General features: G+C 43.0%; 1 protein-coding gene across 4 annotated transcripts in view; it reads left to right on the forward strand.

Moving 5' to 3' along the window:
- Mura (ring finger protein murashka) overlaps nucleotides 1-18,698 on the forward strand; it is a 51,829-nt gene that overhangs the window by 20,899 nt on the left and 12,232 nt on the right. For 3 of the 4 annotated variants that reach the window (XM_077415068.1, XM_077415067.1, XM_077415069.1), the window contains exon 2: nucleotides 13,370-13,979. The exons of the other annotated variant lie outside the window; for it this stretch is intronic. In XM_077415068.1, the coding sequence (XP_077271194.1) occupies nucleotides 13,690-13,979 (290 nt within the window). In that variant the 5' untranslated portion in view covers nucleotides 13,370-13,689. The remainder of the gene's footprint in view (nucleotides 1-13,369; nucleotides 13,980-18,698) is intronic. 4 annotated transcript variants of the gene reach the window in all.

The following is an 18,698-nucleotide window of genomic DNA, read 5'->3' on the forward strand; positions in this document are numbered from 1 at the left end:
AGGAGACGCGCGCGCTCGGAGCACTTCATTTTGAATAAAGAATAAATTTATACTCCGACCTCTCTAAGACCCAAGATATTGCATATTTACGAACGCGAGCGCGGCTAAGCGTTTCATTAAGTACGGCCGCGGCGCGAGAAAGCGGCGATACGCGGTCGCGTTCTCGTAAACAGCTCAAGGAAGTAACTCGTCGAAAACTCGTCTCGTAACACGAAATACGCGATCGTCAGCAAATTTAGCCGTTTCGATGCGTAACGGCGGCGTGTAAATCCCGTGTGTGTGAACGCGTCGATCGCCCTTCCCCGCGGAAAATCGTATACGTTTTAATGATAAATTAACGTCGAGGACGAAGCGAGGAAAGCGGTTGCCAAACGTTACGCGCAAGAAACTGGGGGGGGGGGCCAGGCGGGATCCGTGCCGTCGCCGTCCCGGAACGCGCAAGCTGGTCGAGGAACATTGTTCGCCAGACACGGCATATGTTCACGAAGGTCTCGTAGCGGCGAGAGAGAGAGAGAGCAGGTGGTGGCCGGGGGAAGACAGGTATCTCTCGGAGGTTTTTCAGGAAGCTCCGAGCCAGGTACCCGGTGATCGGTATCTTCTATAATAGCTGCCGCGCCGGCTACGGCCAGACGGATAGATTTCGGACGTAAGAATCTTTATAGCGGACACAATGCTGAATCTAAGAGACTGCGCGACCTTCCCGTGAATCCCTTTTTAGAATTTTATTCCCGGGGTGAGCCCTACGCCCTCTGGCCCGGATAATTTCGGCGAAGATCCTGGGAAAAGGGAGGAAGAAATAAACGCGAGGCACGTTTTTGTAGCCGTCGTCGGGGAAGACGATTTCACGATACCCGTGTTTCTTTTTCGATTTCTACGCGACGTACGTGACATTGTCATTCCTCGACTTATCTCCTTTGCCGTGACGTTGCCTCACGTTGATAATGAAACATTACGAGAATCGTGAATCAGCCTACGATAAGAGAAATAGCGTTTTCCCTTGAGGTGAGCTGAAAAGCATGTGGTATCGAAACAAAGCCTGAGTCTTCGCGAAGTTATATCGCTACTTATTATTGTTGCCCGCAAACAAAAATTACGTCAAAATAGATCGTAGGAGAGTAATCACCCACAGTAATTATTAATCTTAGAGTTAGTTACGTGCTATTCGTTTTCATATTTACGAGGTTTCAGTCTCACTTTTATATGCTTCGTAGTTTTTCTTTTTAAGTAGCAATCTCTCCGCGCTTTCTCGTTCTAAGGAAAATGATAAATATCCAAAACTCGACAAAATTATCTCGATCAAGCAAAACATATTCCAGTCTGTTCCAGCATGGAACGAAATTCGTGTACCGGAAAAAGGTACGCGCGAAATGTAACGGGCGAATGCACACTTAAACTTATTTTCTCCGTATGATTGATTTCCTACGGTTGTCGCGTCCCTCTTATTTGATATACGCGATCGCGCCAATCGGTCGATCGAGAAAGCGCGCGCGCGGTTTTTACAGCCGCGGATGAGCAATGCGCAATTTACCAGCTTGCAATAGCCTCGCAACAATCACGGAATGCGCGTCGCAATTGTTGAGCACTTTCGCTCTCACGAGCGCATCGCCGATCGGCCGCGGAAGTTGCGCGCGTTGCTGCTAACGTTGCAGCCAAACCGGGAAAGCTCTCGACCGTGATCTGGCTATGTTGCAAAAGATCGCGAAAGTCAGAATCACGAATTCGTTTACGAATTACCGGATGTCTCGTATCGAAATGTCCACGTGATTCACGCGCGGAGACCTTGGTCATTCTTTCAGTTGCACGTAATATTGATATGAATACCATTTAAAAAATATAAAATGTTACACGCACACAGTGAGAAAAAAGGGAGAGAGGGGGTGCCTTCAGATAAGTTGGGAATAATTTTTACGAAGAAATAGAACACGGAAGAAAAAATGTAAGAAAATTTGCGTTATTTTTTAGGCTCTAATAATTTTTTTTTAATTTTTCAATTTATATCGAAGACGCGCTTGGCTTTGTGTTTCTTAAATAAAAAACACTGTATCTTTGTTTTGAAACAAAAAGTGAAAACAGAAAAGGAGAAGTTTGTTCTTGAAGCAATTCAAGATCTCATCTGTTTTAGAATCTTCTCATCTATAAATATATAACATACTTTACGCGTATCCTCTTCTTATACATGATATATATTACATATCATACATATAATATATTGTAACCACATAATATATATCCTTTTTGTGATTTATGTATATGTATGTATTCTATTCTATTCTCCGAATTGAATTTTTTTCAAGATTTAATTGCGATTTTGTGTTTCATACTCGAAATATATGTTTACATGGTATTTTATTCGGGTCTTGCGTGGGCATACGGTGTTCTCTAGGTGAAAAGGCATTCTTCGGGTTGGCTAAACTTTTCGTGGAAACGCCTTTCTGCAACATGGACGTGAACGATTGCTGTTCCCCACTGCGAAGGGCCGTAAGGCACGAAGGGAAACCAATCATCTTTCTTTCCCCCCTTTCTCTCTTTCTTTTTCTCAGGTGCGCTATCTATAATATCCACGTGTCTGTAAGTTGCTATTGTAGGTACGTGACTACGGTAATCGCTCAAAATTCTCTGAAGTATTTGAAGTACGATTGACAACCTGGGAAAAGTGCGTTTTGTTTCGCTGATATTGGTTTTTTTTTTTTTTTTTTATTACAATCTGTGTCGGTTCAACTATCACGAAGAGTTTTTGCGCGATTAGATACCATACTACAGTTGCGTGGCATCGCGTGCGTTCCTGCCAATCTCGCCGTGATATTTCAATCGAATGATCCGAAAGGTCATCGAGTGGCATCTCACGAGAATTGTTAATCCTTTTGTTTTTGCGATTTTCCAAAATTTTTTTTATGACTTTGATTAAGCGAGAAAATGGAAAGAGACGAATATATATAAACAGAAAAATGTTCCCTCGATTTTTTTATCCTGCTACGAGAAGAATAAATTATGCATTTTCTTACCTAAATTACAGAAAATACAGGTTTTAACTGTTATTGGAAAATGAAGAGCTACACCCCCCGAAATACATTTACTTTATTTATTGAAAATAATTATATATCAAAATAATTTAAATTCGCAATTTAGATCTCGACACGTGCGGAATAATATTGTATGTACCGATTCTTTTAACATTAGACGTCATACTCTTCTTAAAGTCGCAAAGTCGCAAAGACTGTAATTGCATCGCAGATACGCGCAGTCAATTTCCCCGAAATCGTAACGTCAAACGTAATTCGCTGCAACACGATCGCACGCCGGGACGGAGTTAAAGACGCCTGGTGCACGAAGAGCGTCCGCGACTCGCCCTTCGGTCCTCGGAGATTCGTTCCAACTCCGAAAAGCTAGTTATCCGTCTGCCTCTTCCCTGGGGGCGAGGGAGGGAGGGAGGGAGGGAGGGAGGGAGGGAGGGAATCTTCTCCCAGAGGAAGTTGCCCTGATCTACGTCCAAGAAACGAAAAGAGCACACACAGCTTGTTTTTTTTTCGATATCCGTATCTGGTAGTCGTGCAATTACACATTCGTGCCGAATCGAAAATAAATATAAGCGAAGCAACGTTTCTCTCTCTTGCGATATGCCGTTGCCGATGTAATGCGTGCCCCGGTATTTCCAAAGGCTTCACCTTCGAGAAGATCGAATCCTCCGAGCTAGAATTAGACGGGGAAACGTGTGTGTTCGCGATGGAACTAGTAAATCTATAATTAATTTACCAAACGTTTATCTCGTTCCTCTTGCGGGGAGACGTGATCTTCTCGTCGATATCGAGAAGACGTTCGAGTAACATCTCGACTTTTTAATTAAAAACTGCAAACTAAGGATTGTCCTTGTGCCGCAACGGGTGTTTAAAGTTACGGTTTTAATACGCGGGTCGACATAAATCGCGTGTCAATTAAACCCGCCGTGAAACTCGGGTGCACATACGACGATGGAAGGGGGGGGAGAGATTTCCGCGATAGGAGTGTATTTTCGCAAAAGAGAAGGTGAGGAGGGGAGAAGCGGTAAAGTCATCGCGCGAACTTCTTAGTCAGCGGCCATGACGGGAGAGACCGCGGCCTTTTCGAGCGGAGACGCCAACGTGCGAGTTGGTTCGCTCAAGTAATTGCGCGATTGCCTCGGAGCAAGACCCGAGCGCAATCGCGGTCGTATGTTCGATAAATCGAAGTGGCTCCCCGGGGCGCTTGCACGCGGGGGACTGGCTCGCGTTTACTTCATCATGGGGGCCCCAGTTTTTAACGTGAGTCGCCTATCGTCGATCGCGAGCGAAACGCACGTCCGCGCGCAATCGCTCGCTGCGCCACGTCAACAATATCGCTGTTTGTTAATAAATATATAAGATCACGTGGTTCGAGCCGTACGTACTTTTGCACGTAATCGATTCAATGTTGCTCAACTGACCCGGCAAAGGACTCTTTGCCGGAGCGGAGCGGATATCTTTTCCGCCGGCGAAACTCCTGGGATTTGATATTTAATATTGCAGGTCTTTCTATCCCCTGTTTACAGTTTTAAAGTTTAACCGATGCTCGATAGCCTTTAGCCATTGATGTTTCCGTATTGAAGCGCGTACATCTTTCTTAGAAAAGTGTCTTATCTATAATTGTGAACGAAGGGTATATTCGAAGGACGGGAGGGGTAAGTCGACCCCCCGTTAGAAAGGTGTGAAATAATTAATGCACGCGCGCGTAATAAAAAATTTTCTAGTTGGCGTAACGTGCGACGGATCGCGATTAGGTTTCGCAATGCGGTAAGCGCGGTAATGGCTTTCGCATCAAGCGGATATTGTTATGGATTTGCGCTGTAATAAGCGTGTGGTACACTCTACAGGTATTTAGTTTCATTCTTTGTTCATAATTAATGCCTACGCGAAGAATTAAATCAAGGATCGCCGTTAAACGTGTAGACGTGTATAAAGAAAAAGAGATGAATAATGATTTTCTTTTGCGCCAATGTCGTTATCAGCTAGAAAATTTACATCGCATAAACATTTTATAACATGTACGAGTCTAAAAGGAAAACCGCGCCGCGGTTATACAAGTACGTTCTAATAGCCGATGAATTTATTTGCAATTACGTCACAATTGTGACTGTCCTTCACTCTTTTTTTTTTTTAAATTACTACAAATATTTAACACGGATACATAATTGCGTTGTTTGTGCGGTACAACGGGCGAGAATATTGAAGACAACAGCTGCGAAAGTTAACAAGTCCACGGACCGACACGGTTCACTTTTTGCAATATATATTTTGTACGACACACAAGGTGGCCATAATTTCCGAAAACTCGTTATACTCGGGATTCGCAGTGAAGAAAATGCATTCGCTAGAGGACCAGATCCTCGTCGAACGTATCTTGAATATTTTAATACTTAACATCCTCTCCAAACCTACGGCTACCGATTGAGATGTATTCGTATATATATCCGCGTTTTTGACTGCATTGCAGTAAATGCAATATTATCTTTATACAGCATTTACTGATCTCTATTAGCGGAAATATCGATAAGTTTATAATAATTACGTAAAATAGTCACGCGAGATACGTAAAATTCATATATAACGCAGAGCAAAATCAATATGTTATTCGGGTTCAATTCAACTAATTTTCAACTAATTTCATGAAATACAAACTCTCTCTTGGTTAAACATTTTTTAATCCTTAATTAACGAATCAAATTTTATAACTAGATTTAACTTCTTTAATATATCCAATATGCACATCATTTTATCAGATTCAAAGTTAAAGGTTCTTGCGTTAGAGTAGTATAATATTTATGTCACTATCGGGAATAAACAATATGTTGTATGACTCGCGCGATTATTCAAGTATCGATAAAAGTCGAATAAAAACACCGTGTCATACGTTACGAAAGAATTGTTCGAGAGCCAAACACTATATTGCCAAACATGATATTTTATCTCGATAGTTTTTATATTGATCTCTTTCCAATAATATTTTATTTGACGAAAAGTAAAATTTAGGAAAACAAGCGAGAGAAAGTATTGGCTTTGGACCTCTAAAATACGATTGTGGTACAGGTGTAGGACAGGCGTAACAGTCATTCGTTAAACGATTAGCTATCTTACCAATAACTTAGGCAATATCACAATTATATTTTAGAAGTTTAAAGCCAATACTTTCTCTCGTTTGCGCGCTGTACATATATACTTCTTTAATTAAAAATGGAAAGTTGCACGCGTTTGACAGAAAGTAGAAAAATTAATGCGATGAAGAAGACGTGAAATCAGTAGTCGGATCACTATCCCTCGGAGGGCAAGGTGGGTCGTTCGGGTCTCTCTCTCTCTCTCTCTCTCTCTCTCGCTCGCTCTCGCTCTCACGCCATAGTTCTCTCTGTTCGTCTCTCTTTCGTTCTCCATCTCCCTTCCTCTCGAGCTCTCTGAGGTGCCAGCCAGTTTCGCGATACGAAGCGGTTTGGATCGATAGAGAGTGAGTTCCTTCGAGCCCTCTCGGCCTGGCGATTCCTGGGAGGATTCGGAGGGAAGCCGAAACGCTCTCGAAGAAGGGCCCCCCCGGCAACCAGGCCTCGATTTCCGACCCGGGGACCAATGACCTTTGTTCTTGTCTGGAGGGTTCGAGGACTCGAGTGGACGATGAAAGTCTCTGAGATCGACTCGAGTCGAGTCGAGTCGAATCGTCGTGGGCAAGGCGACGCCAGCTGTGTGTCGGAAAATCGAAAACGCAGCTGCTCGAGAAACGCGCCGCCGCTATTTCGAAGGAGTCGATGGATTTCAAGCCGATAGCACCGGATAGCACGTTACACGGCCGCTACACACTCGAATCCGTGCCGAAATAGTTCGAAATAGTAGCGCGCGCACACGCACGCGGCTGTGTGTATATAGGATCGTGGGCGCGCGATGAAATATGAGAACAATATCTGAACAACAAAGAAGTATATGGTGGAGAATTACACGGCGCCGATTCGAGCGTGAATTTGGATTTTTGTTTTCCTTGGAAAAAAAAAACATTTTTAAGATTTTTCTATGCGAATCTGTATTTACGTATCACTGAAATGCGAAGGATCAAAAAATGATTGTAGCTTAAATAAGATATTAGCGCGGTTACTCGAAATTACATCCAAGCGAAATGACTAAATTCCTAATACAAATATATCACGGTCTCGTATTCGCCAGCGGTTTTCATTCTTCCGTAAAATAGTCTCGTCGCCGCATATTTTGGTGCATATTTTAGAAGCGGAGACGAATGATTTTTCACACTTTGAAATACTCTTTAGTGACATTTTCTAGGATATTTTACTCAACGAGCGTTTCGTATCCTACACAAAGCGAGGAATCGCTAAATCTTCGACTGGTCTGTCGCACGGCATGCGGTGCGTCTTGTCTTATCGAAATTCAGGCTGCCGCATAAAATGCGTTACCTCCACCCTTACAGCAAACCTCGACCCGAAGACGTTAACGCGTTGTCTGCTCTGCGGGTTTTTTATATTTTACTGCGTATGCGTCATAGTAGAATTTTCATCTTCATAAGCATACAACGATGAAATATTGTGTCACATGATTAAATAAGACCATATCTTCGTAGGTAGTGTGCGTTGAAACGCCCACTTTTTACTTTACATCGTCATTTATTTATGCTATTCAGAATTTTGCATTATGCGACATTTATTTTTTTCTTACAAGCGTTTAAAAAAATTTTCGAAAGTGAGTTGGCTCAGTTGGCTGCCACTATGGCGATCAACTAAAGTCTTAAACGCTAATCCGAAACGTACGCGCGTGTTATAACTCAGGCCGACTCTCCTTTAACTTCGCCTCGGTGTTTTTGCTTTTGTCGCTTCTTCTCGTATCTCTCGCGAGAATAGAGAAAGAGATACACACCGCCGCGCCGTCGCCGTCGTCGTCATCGTCGTCGCTACCGCGAGAGCAGCAGTTTAAAGGTAAACGGGTTTCTCTCCGCTCGCGCAGACACACCGTATACCACATCACCAGGAGGTTGGGCCCCGGCTCTCTCGCTGGCCACGCTGCGCGTATATATACGTGTACACGCAGCGTGCGCCCGGCACGAATCGCCACGCATATTGAGGCAACGGTGCCCGATGCCTGCCTGCCTGACTGCCTGGTTGTCTGGTTTGCGATGTCCGCTCGACGCATATCCCACGCGTTGCTTCAAAATTTCATGAGCCCGATAAAAGAAATCGGAGAATATCGGCGCGCGAGTAGTACAAACGTTATAATCAGAAGTCAAGGGAGGGAAGGGAGAACTTCTCAACTTTAAGCTCGCGAAACGTGTTTTTACTGTTGGCCGAGTCGATGTTTTCATCGAGATCGCAACTTTTTTTTTTAATATTTTTAGCTTTCGAGACGAAATTGTGTTCGGTTAAAAATATCCGTTCACGCATTGCGGGCTGCGAGTTTGAGAACCCTGCAAATAGGCGAAATTTCTCGGGGATTGAAGAATCTCGGTGCGCGTTATCGCGCCTGGAAACGTCGTAGGTCGACGAAGAGACGGACTATACTGGTCTTTATATCAGAAAGATCGATAATTCGTTCTTCTTCGCAAGGTCCAAGATGAGATTCATAACACTTCTTTTAATAATCTTAAATAACTTCTTTGTCAAATGACGAACGTGTCCGTACGCGTGATTGCCTCTTCGGAGTGCTGGCAAGTTTTTGTCTCGTGGCGACGGGACGGCGTGTCGTGAATATTCACCGCGGCGGCGTCGAAGGAAGGAAGAAACCGATTTCGCCGCGGAGACAGAAGCCGCGATTCCGCTTTTGAGCACCTCAAAACGCGCGAGAGCGTGCTTTCGAGAACGAACGTCAATTGCTGCCTTACCAGTTTACATCATCTACAGTTGGCGGATCTTGCGAACAATCTCTCGGAATATTATTTTCATTTCTGATTTCCCCAACGAATTGAGAAACCTATTTTCACCCGCGCTGCGTTTCTCGTGTACAATTTCTGAATTTTTTTTTTGCAGTATCTTCTGCAGTACCTAACGTAAAGCAGACTCACGTTGCATAATTCCGTAACTCCGCGTACACTGTACCTTCATCGAGAAATAGTTCCTCGAACGCGATCAATAGTCGCGACGCAACGCGAAGAGAGGCGATATTAAGAGTACAATAGTAGAAGAGAAATGAAAGAATTCGTTGTCTTCTACCTATATACATATACATATAGTCATTGTTTGGCGATTTCATTCGCGTATCATATTTTGTCGAAAACATTTATCGCGGAACAGGCTTTGTCTCTTTAAAGATCAAGCGCTCCGTCTCTTTTCCTCTTGGACAGGCGACTTGCTTCATCACGTTGTCAGCGACGAGCGAGCTAGCACGAAGGGACCCTAAAAATACACGACGAACTTACGGTTATCGTCGGGGCCCACAGACATTTTTTCCCTCGAACATGGGCCCGGGTCTCCGCACGAAAGCGGAGAGACGGCCCCGAGTCCAGACCCGAAATAAGCAACGGGGCCTGGATATTCCGGTTCACTTAATCGTTTCCTCGGACCTGTGCCGGGGATCACGGGGCGGCCTGGCGCGCGGCGATGCCGCGATGGTTCTCCGGCCCGGCCCAAAAAGGCCCACAAAAAACGGCGGCGAGCCGAGAGAGGATCCTGAGAGAGATCCTCGCCACGTCGAATAACGCAAACAGAACGCCATGTACAGCTCCGTCTAAATTATCTGTCAAGGGATGGTATTGTTCTGGCCGAACTGAACGTCTGTCTGTATACGCTGTTCTACTACCGTTGGATCGAATTTTGAGGTCTGCAATTTTTAGTTAAGATGAATACGGAGACAATTTTGGAGTAGTATAAATGATAAAAATAAATGGTTTTTTTGGGGGTGTTTGAATTTAGTAGGAATATATGAGGAAATATTCTTCGTAGAATAAAAATTTAATTATATTGAACTATATCACACGTACGTATAATAATATTGCACACAAAATATGCGATATTTATGTCACGAGGTATTTACGATTTTTTAACTACTTACAATTTGACAAAAGTTATAGATGAAATTAATTGAATTTTAATTGACAATGAAAAATATATATAAATTTTGCGGTTATATCGCCGATTCGTCACTTATTCAAACCTGAACTGCAATTCTGACATATATACTGATTTTTCTGACGACGAGGTCGACCCTGGAGGATTCACACACGTGAAAAACTATAGCGGTTCGAAACTAAACGAATTAAATGACGACTTTATAGAGACAAACGTCGCATGCGCGTATTATCAACACGTAAAGATATCGCTGCCATTTGCAGACCTTAAACTGCCGTCGTTAAATACTCTTAAACTTTTCATTTCGTATTCACGTGCTTGGAGTATAATACTTTGCACTTGGCGGAAATTACGGGAATTAATTATGCATATGGTATTCGAACCGAACGTATTTCCGGTGGGGACTTGCTCTTATTCTTCTCGTTCTTCCCTCCTCGGTACGACGCCGCCGGCTCTTCTCGCTCGCGCCATTACGTTAATCGCTAAAATGCATCCTTGTGTGCTTTTTTTTCTTCCACTTGCACGGAACTGTCCTTCTACTCTGTCCTTTTCGCTGCACGTAGCTATCTCTTTCGCTTGCGTAGATTACAGTTAACGTTTATATCACCCAAGTAGCAATAAACGTCGCTCGTAATACCTTTTACGGAACGGTGGAAACTTCCCTTCCATTTGTTTTCCCCTGCGCTTCGACCTATCGACGCGACTGTATATGTATTATTTGTAAGTGTCTCTCCCTTGTTGCATTAACGACTGATTGTACCTCTATTCATTATGTAAACATCGCGATCGATAAGGGAGAGGGAGCAGCGTTTTGCGTAAATGTACGATTATTCCTTCTCTCGCTGCTTCTGTGCCGAGAACTCGAGTGTCTAAATGTGCGCCTTGCGTGCCGGCGAGCTGTTGAAAAGGAGCGCTTATTCGGATGTTCGTTTAATTCACAGAGCCGATAATCTTTCTGTATAATTGTCAATACCCCTAACGTTTCGCAAAGAAAACCCTTGAGAAACATAAAGTCGAAGCGTGCGAGGGACTTTAGTATCGAAGCAACCTTTCGCGCTGCAGCAAGCTGATTATTGCATCAGTAATGAACCTCGATCCTTGTTTTATTTCAGTTTTGATTTTTTTAACTCGATCTTATAAATCTTACGAATTTAGTATTGTCTGATCAACTGGTGACCCGGTGAATAAATAAACATCTAAAATATACTTACAGTATTGGCAATGAATAGTAATGACGAAATGAATATTTGAATAGCATTTTAGAAATAGTATAGTATTAGGTAATCAGCTATCTATAGACAGAAGTTAAATCGTAAAATTCATTCATTGATTCGTGGCTCCGTAAAGAGCAAGATTTACAGCTTCTGATCGCGCTAATCTTGTTTTATTCGATTCTATTGGTTAAGTACATTTGACATATTTGGAATATTTAGTGAAAAAAAATTATATTTTAAGTTCACACGTACACGGCATTTTATCTATATTTGAGAAATAGCGCAATAAATTTTTAATATACTCTGGCAAAAATAAAGACGGAAATAACCCACTTTGGGGGCCCAGCACGATTACGCGTAACTAAAAATCGTAATTAACTATTCTATCTATTTCAAAGATTTTCAAGTTATACCAGTCAATTCTCTCAATTAGTTCTGTCGATATTCAGTTACGCAAAAATAACTTTTCACTTAAGGGGCACTAACCAAAATGTTACTTAGAGTTATCCAAATAATTTGATTATCTAAAATCTCGGGCGCCCCAAAGTGGGTTATATTTTTCCCAGAGAGTACGTATACTATAAATAAAATTATGAAACAAATTCTAAAATTTTCCTCGAGATATCAAAATAACGTGTCCTGCAATATTTAAAATGACAATGCGTCGCTCAAAATTCGCCTCGCGACAAAAAAAGTGCTCTGCATGCACGAATTTCATGTCGATCTTTAGGTCCCTTGCCTGCGCGACGCGATACAAAATTTATCTATTAACAAATATTGCTATCCGTTTGTCCTTTCGACGACAGTCACGTCGTTATATAAAATAGCCGTTAATCGAAGAAGGATTCGCGAGCACTATTTACGACGCGCGCGACATTTTCGGAAATTAGCGGCGTAAATATTCGCATTACGTGACTTTGCTAACGTCCCGTTCGGTTTATTGAATGTAATTTACATGCAGTACGTATATAGTCGCTCCTCTTCACGAGTACTTTACCATATTACGATACTCCAGTGTTGGTAAAAATATCTCGTAGCAACGAAATTGTTATATTTCTCGAATAAAATATCTACTAGAATAATATCTGTTTGTATGTGACACTTGATCACGTAGAATCGGAATTGCTCGCGGTAATAATTTAGATTGTTACGTAATTTTAATTTTAATATCGCGTATAGAAAATGTTTTCACCTCGATATCTATCACAAAGACAATGTCGATTCTCGCCTAAAGACGATTGATCTTTATATTTAAAACGGAGATAGGAATATATATAATGAATTTTCATGAAACTGTTTAAACTCTCCGAGAAATGCAGATCGGGAGCAACTTTGCATTTAGATATAAGTGCGGTCGTCAGGAAGTGCGCGCGATATCGCATATGAGATATACATATTTTAACAACACTGGCCGCGACGCGACGCGACGCGAGCTAAGGACGAGCGTGAGAAAAGACAGAGGAGAAGACGATTGGCAGAGACGATTAAAGCAATGTTTAACGCGACGAAAAGGCTCATTCTCGAATTACGAGCGTATAGCACGTTACAAAACATCGAGGAACGCATCCGCATCCGATTTGGTTGTCAGTCGGTCGCACAAGTCGTTTACTTTGACGATCGGTATTAACGTAACGTATGCCTACCCGATAACGCTTTCAGATAACCGCGACTTATCGCGAGACATTTTTCTCTCCGCGACGTATATTTTTTTCTGGCTGGATTGATTATTCGACGCGGATATTTAAAATCGTTATCGCGATGCCTCGCGAGTAATACGATTTAACTCTCGTTGAAATCGCAGGAGGTAAAACGCAAAGGGGATCTCGGTTCGATTCCAGTCGAGCAGGAATCGTCGGCTCTCTTCAGGAAATAAACACGATACGATCGAACGAGTTTCCATGGCGAAAAATATCGAGGTATCGCGGGGCGCGATATCGGCTATACCGGTCAGCTCGGACGTTCCCTTGACGCGTACGTCTCGCGTCTCGCGTTGCGAAATGTCAAGCTGGGGGGAGGGGTTAGAGAGACAGAGAGATAAAGGAGAGAGAGAGAGAGAGAGAGATCTCTGTCACATCTTCGTTCGAGATCTTCCCCGACCGAGGTAACATTTAAATACCCTCACCAGGTTCTTCTCGGTGCACGTCGATCGGTGGTTCAGCCAAGTGATCTTGTGAGAGAAGTGAGAAGACAGCCTGGCTGGCTGCGCCCAGCGTCGCGCGCGCACACCGAGAAGGAACCTCCTTGTGTCAAGCTTGAGGACGACGACGACGACGACGGCGGCAACGGCAACGGCAACGGCAAGGAGGGGGAGAAGGAGAAGGAGGAGGAAGGGGAATACCGCCGGACGAGAGAGCAAGTGACAAAAAGGACAGGGTGAGGCGAGGAGTAAGAGGGAGAGTAAGAGAGAGACAGATACGGGTGAGAGTAAAGAAGGACAGACGGAGGATGAATGGCCCCGGGAGTCATCAGCACCGCAGCTTGGGCATGCAGGGACGTTACAGAGCCGTGGTGGCCAATGGCGCCCCATCGGGGCCGCACGCGCGCACCCCCGCGTCGTCTCATCCCCGCAATGGTGGTTGGCACCCCCACGGTCTGCACCAGCAGCAGCAGCAGCAGCAGCACCAGCCTCAGCAGCAGCAGCAGCAGCAGCAACAGCAGCAGCAGCAGCAGCAGCAATTCGCCGCCGGCAGCAAGGAATACCCGTATCGGCAGTGCCCGCCACGATATCACAATGGGTATATTAACGAACTCTGCGCAATTGCGACCGTCGTGAATATAACGCGAATTTTCGCAGGCGGGCGTGTTTGAGAGGACAGGGACTCGACTCGGGCGACGATACCGTAACGAGAATATTTCTCTAGAGTTGTCGGGGTAAATCTAATCTGTTGTATCGAAACGCTTTGTGACGATGGAGTAATACTTCCTTTGACGTGTCTTTTTTCAAGTCTCATTCCCACGTATGTCGATACTTTTTACACTTCGATCGGATTCCGTTTAATCTTATTAGAAAAGGAACGATAACGTTTTTATTACTCAAGGAGACATACGACAAACTTTATTTTTCTAATGTAATATGCGCGTGATTCATGGTAAGATCGTTCCGCGATGACGAAGAACGTACGCATCTCATTAGAAAAATATGTAGGATGTACCGGAGGCGGGGCCAGATTTGTACCATATATTAGCGATTCTCAAACCGTCTCGAATGAGAGAGTTAACGGGACAAAAGATACGGCACTTCCGCTTTAATAGAAATTTTGTTTTGCTCCACTCGAAAAATTTACTTTCAAAAATACGATTTATCGCGGAAAATACATGCAAACGTGTATCGGTAAATTTATAAACATATTGGTAAATTGATCATTTCGGCATTAATAAGTTTTTTTTTTTAACAGATGTCTGCTAAAGTTTCTTTAGAAAAATCTTGATCTCCAGAAGTTGAATAAAAGTTCCGTTAATCCGTTCGACATTAAATGAAGAGGGAGAACTTAGTAATTTTATGTGTACTTCTGAAGTTTATCTCGCGAAGGTAAATTATAAATTGCGCTGGTAATTGAAAGTCTCCTTCGCGTATATTTTGATATTTTTTTTATAGCGGAAAGTCATTACGTTACGTAAACGGAAGACATTCTCCGAACGATGGAGAATAAGACGAATTTGGGACGCCCTGTACAATTTTCACGGACTTTCTACCAACTGTAGAAAGTCCGAAGTAAATAGAATTCCGTTTATTCAACGCCTGGAAAACGCTCTCGATCTCTATCGCGATTGCTCAAAAGTCGACACGCGTTTCATTACGGGATGGATCGAGCTTTTTTTTTTCTTCTTTTTTTCCCGCGCGGCGAAAATTCTCGTGCCATGCTCCCATTATTCACCATGCATTTGTGCACGAACTTGGTGCATGGCTTGGCGAAAGTGCGAGATACACACGTGCACACATATATATGTACACGTATATTATATATTACATACATTTTATATAATATGTACATATGTACGTTATATATATTGTATAAAAATATATAAATACACATAATATGTAAAATGTATATTTCTAATGAGAGATTTATACATAAAATTAAAACCAGACTAAGCATCGCATTCAGGCTAGGCCGAGAGAGACCACGGTGTTCGCGCGTATTTAATTTTCAGAGGGGCCGACGTTGAAGAGTCGACGATTCTCTCTAATCAACGATAATCAACGGGCCCGCCGCGATGACGTGCCCGCGAGACGCGCTTTATTTCCGCGCTCTCGCACTTCGAAACCCTTTTTCACCGGCTCGCCCGCGCGGCCGCGGCGCCTGTATATATTTCTCGTTTATCTGCCTACCTTAATTTAAATCAGTTAATCGATTTTCCTTCTCTCTCTCTCTTTCCCCATGTGCCCAACGGTGCGCACTTTCGTTCTATGCATATGTGTGTGGGGGTGTGTGTGTGTGTGGCATCGCTGAATTCATTAGATACGACTATTATACTCTTGCCGCATGCGTGTAGATCTCACAACCTTACAGACTTACGAACGTTCAATTAGGATCTCCCGTATAGGGCGTCCCGATCTCTGCCTTTGATCTTAATGACAGAATTTGGAGACGATAGTAAATCCTTGGAGAATATTTCCGAGCGAAACCGTAATAAAGTAATTTTTTAATGCAGTGTAAAGCTAAAATTGACTTTCGGATTGAAAATCTGATAATGAAAGTTTGCATGGAAAGTTTAAACAGTCTTTCTATTTATTTGCACTTACATATTTTACAGCGTTTAATTCGAAAATAAGATATGAGCGTCTCGACTCGATTTTATTTAAGGAAAATTCGATTTCAATAAAATCGAAAACTGTGTCGTTAAAATTATAAAAGCGAAATTTTTGTATATTTTATTTATATACACGCGGACTATATTGCTGGATAATCGGTAACTTTTATTAAGTACTATTGCTATTAAAAAACCTAAAAAAAAAAGCTTGAAAATATTTTTTAAGTACGTTGATTTGATGAGATATCTAAGGAAGGTAATTAAAGATGTTTTTGATTCTGATAGAACAACTGTATCTGATGCAACTGTATAATGTATTCGCATCCTCTTGCAAGCGATATTGGTTCATCGTCGGCGACTATTGTTTCGCAAACAAAAACCTAGAATCAACGCTGGAAAAATTTTACTTTTAACGCAGTTTTTCATCGCTGGCTCACATATGTATGTATCATTCGGAGAAAGTACAGTCGGTCAGTGGCATTCTGCATGTTAAAGATTGCGAGTTGCATGCAAAAAGACATTGAAAAAGTGCTGGCTCATGCGTTCGACTTGAATCACTATCAAGCCTTGCCTATATATAAATTCATGTTGCAAACACGTAATACATACTTAATCACTTCACGATTGCACGATTTTGAGAGGCGCGACTCTTTCTGTCTGTCGAAATATTACACCAGTAAAAGTAACTTTATAGAATAAAAACTGTTAATATACCTATGAAAAAAAAAAAAATCAGCTGACATATAGCTAACACTTTATTTGTATCTCTTTATATTTCATCGAGGGATAAAATTCTTTAATAAAATTCAACGTTGGGTAAATAATTCGGTTAATTAACTGACAACATAAATTTCATTTTCAGGAACGTATTCCCTGAGAAGACGTTACATTAAAATCACACTTTTAACAGATTTTAATTCGCGGTTTAATTAGCACAACAAGTAACACATGTCTCGCGGCGGTTTTTATCATTTCTCCTCGACTAGACGGTTCTGAAGTTCATTCTCGCGGTTGTACTTCAAACTGGTGTAATCTCCGCACCGTCTTACGATCGCCGCTATTGACGCATGACATCGACATCTTTGAAAGCCATTTAGCTCCGCCAATTGACTCTAATATCCGTCGAGAACGAACGGTTTCACTACGCTCCCCCGCTTTTTAATATTTTACTTTCCTCGACTTTTTCCACGCCATGTTTATACGTTACGCCCGGTTATCTCGTTCAGCATGCTCGCGCATATTTATCAGTTTCGTACAAGTGTACACTTATGTATAGATTTTTTCCTTCTCTCTCACGACCGCGAGGCATCTCGATTCCTTCTGTCGAGTCTCGCGAATGTTGACGCGTGACGACTAAAAGAAAAAAAAAAGAAAAAAAAGGCAAGAGAACGCGATAGATTCTCGATAAAAATGCTCTCTTTCACGGAGAAATCGGAGGAAAAATCAGTCGAGTGCCATATAATGCGACGAATTAAATACAAATACATAAAATAAATCGCGAGTACAATATGCAACATTGATGTCAAGCCGAAGCCGTATACGAACGCACGCGGACGAAATTATGTAAATAGCATTACGTTACATCATGTACTACATACGAGAGCGTAGTGTGACTATTTTACCCAACGTCACGTCGTGCCATTATGTAACGTTGTATTGACACGTATATGTATATAGGTATTCTTTATGCCGCCCGCTCGGCAAAAGTATATAACCGGTCCGTTTTTGCGACGATAAATAAATCCGCGGCGAATAAAAATAAATAAACGGCCCGGCGAACAACCAGCTTGCCGAATCGTTAACTATTACGGCCAATTTATTTGTCCCTGCTTGTAGGTCAGGCAAATACATAGAGATAGAGAGAGAGAGAGAGAGAGAGAGAGAGAGAGAGAGAGAGAGAGAGAGAGAGAGAGAGAGAGAGAGAGAGAGAGAGATAGAGAGAGAGAGAGAGAGAGAGAGAGAGAGAGAGAGAGAGAGAGAGAGAGAGAGAGCCGTGTCCCCGCCGCGGTCGGACGTCCCTTTCGGCCGGCGGATTCGTCGCGGATTCGGCTGTCGCTTTTCCGTTTAACCGAAAATTGAAGATGGATATAGCGCCATATGAATGTCAGCGATAAAATTATCGCGGCGCTCTCGAATCTTCAATATACGGGCGAGCGCTTCTAATTTCGACCGTAATAAAATGTCACGGTGCAAAGGCCTCTCGCGCTCGCGACTTATTTATCAGCAAAACTCCGAAAGTATCGCCTCGTGCGATTTATCGACGATATTTTCTTCGCCTCGCGAACACAACGCCGGTCTCCCTCTTGTCCGTTCTTGTTTACGACGCGCGTCGTCGCCGCGGACGACGTCGCTATCGTTTCAATTCTGATGACTGCGACTTTCATAAAAGCGCTCGCGAGAGGAGAGGCTTTGACGATGCTTAATAGCGAACCGCTCGAGCCTGAGCCTGAATCCGCGCGACGTTGCGAATCACTTCGGGAGCCGAGCGAATGATCGTACGGAACCCTAAACTCGCCTGCCTGCCGAAATCGCGAGACGCGTGACGTGGAGGAGGAAGAAATCGAGATGATTCTTGACGGTGGAGACTGATTTCCGATCGGGTCGAAAAACCGGGTCTTCGCCCGGAAATAAGATTTCGCCCGCGGATTTGGCGCGCGCACCGGCGAGTCGAGCGAGACTAAAATTAATTAGACACGTCGAAA

This window comes from Temnothorax americanus, unplaced genomic scaffold (assembly GCF_048541705.1).
Source record: "Temnothorax americanus isolate GAGA-0224 unplaced genomic scaffold, ASM4854170v1 Scaffold4, whole genome shotgun sequence".
Lineage (NCBI taxonomy): Eukaryota > Metazoa > Arthropoda > Insecta > Hymenoptera > Formicidae > Temnothorax > Temnothorax americanus.